This window comes from Argiope bruennichi, chromosome 1, assembly GCF_947563725.1.
Source record: "Argiope bruennichi chromosome 1, qqArgBrue1.1, whole genome shotgun sequence".
Classification (NCBI taxonomy): Eukaryota; Metazoa; Arthropoda; class Arachnida; order Araneae; family Araneidae; genus Argiope; species Argiope bruennichi.
The window spans coordinates 129,869,347-129,880,353 of NC_079151.1; the positions used below are offsets into that span (position 1 = coordinate 129,869,347).

At 25.9% G+C, this 11,007-nt stretch overlaps 1 protein-coding gene across 3 annotated transcripts; it reads right to left on the minus strand.

Annotated features, from left to right (window-relative positions):
• Positions 1–1,170: 1,170 nt before the first annotated feature.
• On the minus strand, positions 1,171–10,238 carry LOC129965938 (translation initiation factor eIF-2B subunit beta-like). 3 transcript variants are annotated; one of them, XM_056080258.1, is made up of 3 exons: positions 10,178–10,238; positions 4,526–4,604; positions 1,171–2,355 (listed from the first exon to the last, which is right to left on the minus strand). In XM_056080258.1, the coding sequence occupies exons 2-3, from the start codon at positions 4,527–4,529 to the stop codon at positions 1,283–1,285; spliced, it is 1,077 nt and encodes a 358-aa protein (XP_055936233.1). In that variant the 5' UTR covers positions 4,530–4,604; positions 10,178–10,238; the 3' UTR covers positions 1,171–1,282. The 3 variants fall into 3 exon arrangements, with proteins under 3 accessions (XP_055936233.1, XP_055936224.1, XP_055936216.1); XM_056080249.1 differs by lacking the exon at positions 10,178–10,238 and adding an exon at positions 9,841–9,859; XM_056080241.1 differs by lacking the exon at positions 10,178–10,238 and adding an exon at positions 9,660–9,833.
• Between the last annotated feature and the right edge of the window lie 769 nt (positions 10,239–11,007).

An 11,007-nucleotide genomic window follows, 5' to 3' on the forward strand; every position in this document is an offset into this window, starting at 1 on the left:
GATGCATGTCACATGAGCAAGAATGGTCTGTTTAGTTTAGTTAAATTAATGTCCCGTTCTTTTAAGTAACAATAACCCTATTCTGCGACGGATCTCGTAATTTTGAACCGCGGTCAGATGACGAGTACGACACATGAGCTGCCACCCCCCTCTCCAAGCTTCCACATCACACCAACGGGAGGGCGTTTGGCTCCGACGGTTTTAGCATGCGCCAGACCCGCTTACACGACGGTTCCTCGGATCTCGAACCAGAAACCCTTCGGTTCCGAAACCGAGACCTTACCATCAGGCCACCTCGACCCATGAGCAAAAACAGATTCGGATACAGAGGAGTAAATATTTTTTTAGATATTTAAATAGGATTGTACTGCATTCTTGTGTACTAGTATTACACAGATGTAATACACACTTGTTTGTTAACATTATAAATTATTATTAATGTCCATTGCTTTTTAGGGCTTCTAAATAAAGGCAGAATTAATTTGCTTCGTTCCATGATATGTGATAATTATTAAAAGCAATGTCATGATGACATATTTCAGAATAAAAATAAAAATATTTTTAAGAAATCAAAAATATTTATTACTTGCAATGTACTAAACAACAACTGCAAAGGAAGTGTAAAAATGAGGGAAGAAATTATAAGTATATAATTATTTTTGATATATAGGTTAGGATTTTTTGGTAAGTTTACTATTAAATTTCCATATTAAAACAAAATATCAAAATGAAATTATACTAAAAATCAATCACATAGCAAAATAATTTCAAAAGAGAATGGAATTTTTAGAAAATTTTATCCGATGCAATAATGTATTAATAGAAGCTATAAAACTAATGCATTTAAAAATGAAATAATGTAAAACAATTCATTTATTCATGCAAGATTTAGACTTGGTTTGTAGCTCAATCTATGAAAGCAATTTATAAAAATTCTTCAAATACTTATGAGCTTCTTAGTTTACACTGTTATAAAAGTACATAAATCAAAATGAACACTAAAATTTTGCCTCCCTCCACCCCCCTAATCGATGTGTCCCTTTCAAGTACTAGTTCCCACTTCAATATGAAAAGACATAGTGTTTATACTTGGGACTTCACTTCTCCCAAGTGTGGAGTTTTTTAAATTTTAATGAGACTAAATGGTTGAATAATAAACAATATAAAAAGTACAGCTTTTACACAATATTTTAATTATTTATCATTTACATACTGAAAATCCTTAAAAATTATATAAATATAAATCTATCATAATATAATGATAAATAAATGCTTTCAAAAATTAAAGCTCATGATCATCAGGATGGTACAGTTCTTTCAAAGGTCTGTAGGCATAAGAAGGCGAGTTACCACCAGTATTAAAAATAATCAGAGTAATTTTATCAGGTGGAACATAGTCATATGCAGGATTAACAACTTCAACCCCTCTAAACAAATCAATATCTTCAAATGAAAGAAGTTCTTCTGGCGGTAAATTATGGTTAAAGCCCTCTTGATCAGAGGAAGACACATACTGTGGAGTTAGTTTAAATACAGGAGCTAAAACATAAAATGGAACAGAATGATGTTCAGCAGCAAGCGCAAGAGGGTGTACACCACAGACTGCTTTTAACCCGCCATTTCCCATAACACAATGAGCCCCAACAATAACTTTATTCACATGAGGCATGATAGGCAACATGCATGCACTTGAAATAAGGGTAACTTTAATACCACTTTCCATGAGACTTTTAGCCATTTCTAAAATTCCTAATTTTCTTCCACCCTGAACAACTATAACATTACAAATCCGTTTTGCAGCAGCCTTGAGAAATTTCTCAACTGTCCTTGAATACCCAAAAGTTAATATCACTTCATCAGAGTGAATATGTTCTTCCGATTGCATGGCAATGACTTCAGGACTCCTTTCACATTCTTCCATTAATTCTCTGAGATTTGCTGAAATAGATTTCTTTAACGAACTTACTTTTTCACTATAATCCATTTCTTCATCTTCTTGTGCGCTAACCATCTTTTGTAATGATTCTTGGACATCATAATCTTCAATTTTACCATACACAGCATTAAGATATTCATCCCGAATAATCTTCAAAGTTCTTTTTACCATATTGCCTACAACAGTGTGGACATAAAAAGGCCGAGTCAATGTCTTGCCAATATCTCTGATAATCTTCATTAAATCATTTGCAGTTTCCCATTCAGAGTTTGTAACAACTCGTTCCAGAAGTTTAATAGTTTCACTAGCTATTTCACTTGAGAATTTAATATTTTTCTTCTTTAAATTTTGCAAGAAATCTTTTATAGATTTATTCATATCAAACTGCTGCACCTCTTCTGTAACAGCTTCTTGTTCATCTAAGATGATGGAAAATACACAATGCATTGAAATCAGCAATATAATGTTACAATTAGAATTATACATTTATAATGGAATTATTTAAACACAAAATTTCTACAAAAAATATTATTCAAGAAAACATAATCCATAGATTTAAAATTAAGAATTAACTGTCAATTTTTTTAAATAAATAAAAATTTATTTCTCCAACATTAAAATAATTTAAAATTATTTCAAAGCAGGTACTGAATAATTCAAAAATACTGTTTATGGTTACACAAATAATAGGATGGTTACAAAATAAGTAGCAATAAACAAATATTAATTTATTTCTCAAATATATATATATATATTGTTTATAATTCTAATGTTTTGTAATTTTTTATTAATTAGTTTTTAATTATATACAAGTACACAATTATATATGTAATTTATATATTATTATTATACCACTCATGGTTCAACAGCTGATTTCCAAATTGTGTAATAACAGTTGATGATATTCTCGCTTTATGTTACAAAAAAAAAAAACTGATTTTTGGATAGAATAATGATCTTTTTCCATTTAATCATTTTTGAACGAGCAGGGTTGAATCACGATACTGTATAAATATGTGAAATATTATATGAATTATTCTTGAGACATTTCATTTAAACTAAATCAAAGGAAGAACTAGAATAGATAATGAAAATTCAAGAAGGATATGAATTTGTGGATTTGAATATACCTATTAAGTACCTTTTATTAAATTCTTATTTAAATGATTCTTAAAACCTTGTTGAAAGTATCTCAGAAGTTCTATATAAAATAGTTTTTATTTATCTGCTTTTATCATGATTTGTTAAAAATCAAATAAAAAATATTTTTTGTAACTGTATAATCCTTTCTCAATCAGATGTTTAAATATATTACACATTTTTTAATAGTAGAAAAGTTCATGAAATTTTTTTTCACTATGGGGGGGGTTATATCACTGCTATGATACAGTGAAAATTATTAAACTATAAATTATATAGTAAAAAAAAAAAACTGTTTAATTGTGAAGCAAGTAATTAAGTTGTGTCATATTTAAGATGTATAATCAATGCATTATTAATTACATCTCATTAAAATTAATTATGTGATTTACTATGGGTTTTTTTATATTGTTTGGTGATGTAATTAATCAAAATACCAAATAATGATTGATTGTATGCATTTACTTCAGAAAAAAAATTATAATATTTTCAGTTAAAAAAATTTTTTTTAGCTCTATCTAAAATAAAAATCCCAAACTATAACTTCACAAGGTAGAGAATTAGCATACTGCACCAAAACACACAATCTATGCTCAAAATAAGAACAAAAGTCATCACAATTATCACTGCTTAATAAAACTTCCCTTTCTACACAGAAAAAAAAAAGAAAAGAAAAGAAATAATCTTACTATCATTTTTTTTAACATTAGCTACTAAAGTAATGAATTTCAGTTTTTCAGGAAGAATATGCTGTTTCTTTTATTAAATAAATCTTCATTAAAATTCTCGAACTTCACATTCTTGTACATGTGTGTATACTATATATTTACCATATTAATTTCACAGTTTCTCACTGTAATAAATAATAAATGTATAGACAATGAAATTAGCGTGATTTTGAATCTTACTAAACTGATACAATAAAGGAAGGGGAGAGAGAAATGAATTAAACAAATACTATAATAAAAAAAAGAGACAAAGCATACTAGTAATTACTTATATTTTATGAAAGGCATTTATTTATATATATACAATTTATCCAAAAGAGTAATGAAACTGGCTTTTTTTTCATGTTTATTTAAAAAAAAAAGGTAATTTATATTTATATGCATATTTCTTTTAAATATCCATGAGTAAAATATTGTAATGATTTTAAAGATATGTTTAAATTCAAAAAGCTCAATTCAATCACTTTAAAGGTCAATCTTTTTATAATATTAAAATAACAAGGTTTTTAGATAGAAACTGATTGATTGAATTGACTACGTGATACGAAATCATTAATTTTAAAGTTGTTGAAAAATATTATCATTTCACTAAAAAATACACATATTATTTAGTTCAAGCAGTAGAACTTAAGATACATATTTATGCACATTACTATCAGAAATATTAGAAATAGGCAGTTATCCCCCCCCCCTTCTCAGAATGTAGGATATATATACATACTCATCTTGAAAAGTATAATTATCTGGCCAAGGGATAAACAGCTTAAATTTCAATGTCAAACAGCCAATATACCAAAGAGCTGCAAGCGAAAAGAAAAATTACATTAGCTATTTCATCAAATCAAATAAATTAATTGCAATTCAAAAATATTCGTAAACACAGTTGAAAAAATGCAATAATAACTGACTTTCTAACAAAGCATTATAAAAACAGATTTTATTTCTAATAGGGAAGAAAAAAATGTTAAGCTTTAGAGTAAATATCATAAAGGATACATGAGATGGCTCTCTGTGTCTTGTATTTATCAATATTTGAAATTTTAACAACAAGCCATTAGTAAATGAGAAGAGTGCAAAAAATAGCCAGATTTACAAATAGCTTACAATATTACAATATGCATAAAAAATAATTTAATCAAGATAATCTAATTAGTAATTTTGAATGATAGCCAAACATTTAAAAATTATGTATAAACATATTAATTCTAGATAAACAAATATCTTAATTTTCGTTCTTTTAGATACAAGAACAATGTATCATCTATTCAAACCTATTACCACTACTTGTATTTAAAAAAAAAAATAAAGAACAATGCTATTCAGGATTTAATAATCTCGCTTATCTACAATTTTGTTTTTAATTAGTTCTATAATAAAGCACAGCACAACAACACAGGGCACTATAGTAATTTAACAACTTTCATTCTATGTAAGGCCATTTATCATTAGTTGTAATTTTAATAAATTCAAACAATACATTATTTTGCATGGTTTCAAAGAGCTAATTTTAATTGGTAAGAACATGAAAAAGTACATAATATACTGATGTAATTGAATGAGTATGTGTGAGAGGGGAAGGGGGAGAGCAATCCACCACAGATGATATTAGTTGTAATAATTCTATTCCCTCCCCATCCATTTTGTTATTGTGCATTTTTCAAAAATAATCTTTTTTAAACATCAAAATTGTGTATGCTTATGGTTTCATATTTTGAATTTTGTCTTTCTTAAATTTTTTTTATTCAAACACAATTTAATTTATATTACCATGTTTACTTTTGTGAAACATTATACAAATTAAAATAAAATTAATTTCTAACAAAAATTAAATGAAACATATGCATTTTGAACAAAAGATCTGCAACCGTGTCTTTGCTTTTTCTTAGAAATTTTTTATTTACAAATCCTTAGTTTTTTTGGTTTTTTTTATCATACAAAATTAAAAAACTTTCACAATATGAAATTTTTGTAATTGAAACTGAATCTCTACATTAAGCAGAATCAATTTCCCCTTCTGCAAGAGCAAGTCAACTCTTAGTTTTTGTATAAATTTTTAAGAATTAGCAGTGAAAGTCACAAATCATTTGGAAAAGTAACACTTCTTTTTAATTACATCATGATGCTGAAACATAAAAAATAACATGCTTTGATATATTTTTTTTAAGAATTAGCTCCTCATTTTACATAAAATTTTAGAAAATAATTTATACTTTTTTGCTTCTAAATTGGAAATGTCTAATTTTGATGCACACAGTTTCCATAAGATAAAAATTCAATATAATTTTATATTATAAAGATATTTCATTTGTCCTTTTAAAATTTTAATGTATTTGTGAGATACTTTTTAAAAATAAAAATGTAACTGAAAAAATAAATGCACTAATTAACCCTTGAAAATAATGCTTTCAAGTTTTCCTAATTTCAAACACATTTTAAGTAATTATTTTGTCCTCCGTTGTCTCAAGAAACTTTCTTTTAAGTTCTATTATTAAAGTTTATATCTGAAAGAAATAAAAAAATTCCTGTCATGAATAATAATTTATGCATCAGATATTCTAAAAACTTTCACTGGTCTAACTTGTTTGAAAGAAATAAAATAAATCGTTTCTTATTTCATATAGCTATGAAGGTAGAATTTATAAAATAAGTTATATTTTACTTATAAACAGATTTAGATTTCAAAAACACTTTTTTTTAAGGGATTAAAAGAAATATCATGCATCTTGCATGAGTTAAATTTCTGAAAATTAGTTAAAAATACATTAAATATACATACTTCTATATTTATAAAAATTCTAAGTATGAAAACCTACAACCAAATAAATAAATAAATATCTAAATTAGCTTTTAAAAAATCATAATAAAGTCAGTAAATCTTTTCAGAATAACCAAAGTACCATATTACAAAATGGATAGAAGATATTTTAATAATAATAGAAAAACTTTAAAGTCAAGACATTATTATTTGAGAAAACAATCAAGAGCTTTTGATGAATTTAATAATCTTTTAGTTGCATTCATTAGTTAATACCATGGTATGCTTTTGTTGCCAAGTTTGTGAAATGTTGTCAACAATTAAAATTGCATAATAGGTGTTAGCATGGATAAAGAGAAAAAGCAAAGTATTGCTTTAGAAAAATTTAATTTTCATTTTGTTTAGCAGTTAAAATTATATAGCCTGCTATATTAGGAAAGCAATTTCTAGAAAAAAAAAATTATAATGTATTACACTAAATATCCATTAGATATTCTGAAAAACATAGGGTCGATATATATATAACCAATACAACATGAGATTACAAAAGTTATGTCCCAAAATAATAATCTTTAACTTTCAAAAATAAAATGATTATCAATATTTCAATGGCATTTTTATCATAGAGAAAAATCAAAATTACAGCTCCTATTTTCAGTTGCTAATAGTAGATACATAAAACATTTGGACATAATTTCAAGTACTACAGTAACAGGAACAGCAACTGCAAAACAAGATTTTCCAAGCAACAAGAAAATGGTTATATGGGAAAATTTTTAGTAATTGTTACTGGAATGTACCTATCTTTATGATAGCCATGTAATTTTGTATGATAAATGTCTGAAATATTAGAAACCAGTAATCAAAGCATAATCTAAAGAAGTATATATCTTGTCTCTCTCATTTAAAACAAAATGAAAATCTTCCACCTTAAAATATCTTTTTACAATAGCTGAAAATATCTGAAGTATATAAAGTATCTGAAAGTAATTGTCTTTACAAACTATCTTAAAGTTATGAAAAGCTTAGTATAGATCTTTAAAGAATTGAAGAAGAAACTAAAAAGTAAAATCAAACTAAAAAAAAAAAAAAAATCATTTATAGTAATTCAGGCCATGAGAAGTTCATTTACACAAGCCTTAAACTATTTACTTTTCAAAGACAACAAGCAAATAAAAAAAAAGAGGGAAAAAGTATTATATTGCACAGCCAAGAACTATATTACGACATTAAATGCCAATATAGTAGCACAAGCGAACAACAGGTTATTTAAATTATCAATCTTTTTGCTATCCATTGCAATGAACAAATCCCTGGTGATCATACTGAAAAGTAGATTTCAATCCCTAAACCTTATTTTTCAAAACATGTGATCTACTAATTTTTCAAAATAAAATTGTTGTATTTACAAATTTGAATACATTTTGGTGGTTTTTATTCTATTGTAACAAACATTTTGTGTCTACATATATGTTTTCTGACAAATGCTATCCAAATTAAACAAAAAGTACCATTAACAACAACAACAAAAAGTAATAATTTGAAGAATTATTGAATTTTTTTGAAAAAGTAATAATTTGTAGAAAAGTTAATATCAAGATGAAAGCAAATTTGATTCATGATTTTATTACTTATCATGTTTGTAGGGGAAAAGCAGCAACATGGTGCATAAGACTATTAAATTATTATAAACATGCCAAAATGGTACAGAAATCAGTCATATTTCTTCCACATAATTGAATATATATAATTTTTTTAAGTAATGCAAGTAAAAAGCATACAATTAAGTTAATTTGCATAACAAACTGATATGGGGCTAAACATCATGCAATCTTTCAACAAATCTATTTTAGTAACAAGCTTGTTCCTTTGAATATTGGATTTTCAATCTGTTAAATTATTAATATATAAATTTAAATACTTCTTCATTATCACTTATCATGACTGAAAAATATAAATTATATGGAAATTCAAATGAATATGAAAATGATCAACTAATATCTATATATGCTTTCAAAATTAAAATATTTTAATATTAATTCATTAAGGTTAAGTATTCTTGCCATACAAATTTAACAGAAAATACTTAACAGGTTAAAAAAATTTTACACATAGAAACACCTATGTCATCATTTACATTGCATGAAAGAATAATATGATGCTTTAAAAAGCAAAATAATACTGAATTTCAAAAAAAAAAAAAAAAAAATCATAAAAAGATGTATAATATCAGAAATGCCAAATATTAAATTCTGCGAGAAATGGCAATTTCTTTTTTTTTTAACTATAATGTCTAATTTAACATTAGTCTAATTAATCATTATAATTACAAAATTAAACAAACAAAAAAACTTTGTAATTAGATAAGAAAACAAATATTTGCTACCATATTGTAAATATTGGGTAAAAATATTTTACTGAACAAACGGGATAAAAATTTCTTAATTCAAAGAGCTTGAGTTGAAAACAGATTTTAAAGATAATATCCTACTTTAGGTGCAGAAAACTCTAGAACAAAATTCCCCTTCTTTTATATGAAGTTAACATTAAAAAAAAAAAAAAAAAGAGAGAGAGAAAATTGGTTAAATATGGATTTAATGAAGTCAAGAAATTGATTACAATTTATGAGAACTTTTAACCATTTACTATTAAATTCAAACTGCAGTTTAAACACTGTTATACAACATAACTGCATTTAAATTTTCTAAACAAATTAATAAATGCAAATATTTTAATAAGACAAATGCTCAAAATGTTAAAATACTTTTGTTAGTCAATAAGATATTTACATTTTTCTAATATGAGTTTCTAAAAATCCTGATAGTATAAAGATATATAGAAGAAAGAAAAAAAAAAAAGAAAAGAAAAAAAAGACTATTTGGAAGCAAAATAAAAGATATTTTTTAAGAGATGCGACTGCTTAAAGTAAATCTTTAGAGGTATAGGAAGTTATATAAAATAATCAATTTACTATCAAAAGCAATACATTTTCATAAAATGGTTATATACGAAATGTTATCTAAGTACTGAAAAACTTAAATGCGAAATTAAATATTTTGAACACATTTTAATCATTTTGACAAAATCAGGTTAAACATACTTTCCCAAAATGCTGAGATTTTTTTAAAGCAAAAGCTTGAACTTTAACATTCAGATAATAGATTTTAAATAGACGGTGCTGTTTCATATAAATCTTTGATGATAAAAAATCTGATGTAAATAATCATCAGATTTTCCACGTGCTAAGTTAGGATTCGATTGGAGGAAGTTAAAACGCTCACCTTTAGGTTAGTCAAGATGTGAAATCGGCTTTACCTCTTATGATCTATTCATAAATAAAATCATGCAACAGTCTAAAAGTAAATGTATTTGGTAAAGGAAGATATTTCTTTTTTTTTCTTCATTATTTTGGTGCGAGTCATAACATATCTCATTGAAAGATAAATTTGAACAAAAATCTGATTCCAACAATTCTTACATTTTAAATTTTCTAAGATAATGATTAACACCTTTAATGTTATCAAAAAAAAAAAAAAAAAATTATGTCCTCAAATTTCTGCTGATTTATTTAATAATATAATATCCCATTTTAGGTTTTAATCCCAATTAGATACTTACGGTGTTTAAATCTTAGGCAGATTTTCAATTTTCCACATTTTATCAAGAAATAAAAGGCCAAAATTGTCTGTAAATAAACATAATAGAAAGAATTGCGATTAGTTTTTCGCAGAGTACACTAAAACTATGCAAATCGTGCAAACATACGCAGAAGTCAGACTTTTTGGATCACAATAAGAATAGGTAGCAAATGGCCTTCAGGGTTGGAATAAAAAATTGTCAGGATTAAGTTTGGCGAAAAGTCGACCCCAAAAATCCAGCTTTAGTAAACGGACATAAATCTTAAATTGAGCAAATATTATCTCATTGAATTTAATTTTGAAATATTCAATAAAATATGGGTCAATCAGGTGAAACAACCCTTTCGCACTATTCATGTATAATATAAATGCTCCAATTTTTCAAATACGTTTACCCATTACAATCTCTTTGTGAGCAATTCTGGTTATTATAGAAAACTTTATTTCGCATTTTTTGTAAAAACTTCTTAAATTATTAGAACAATTCATAATTAAACGTAGAAGAGCGCGATTTTCCTAAAGAGCCAGGCATCTATAATCTAACAAACTCTCAGAAACACATTGGCCAATGGATAAGACGGTACCTATAACTCGATGAGTCTCGGGTTCGAATACAGTTATTTTCTATAAACTAATGTTAATTTCTTAAAGTTATTCCTTTAATTAAACTGATTACTGAACTTACATATTTTTTTGGTATTCTTAAAGCGTTAATTTTGACAATCCAAATCGAATCAAATGAGAAAATATTAAAAAAGAATCAGGAGACAAAAAAAAAATGATAATTAGTTAAACTACATGTAGATGCAT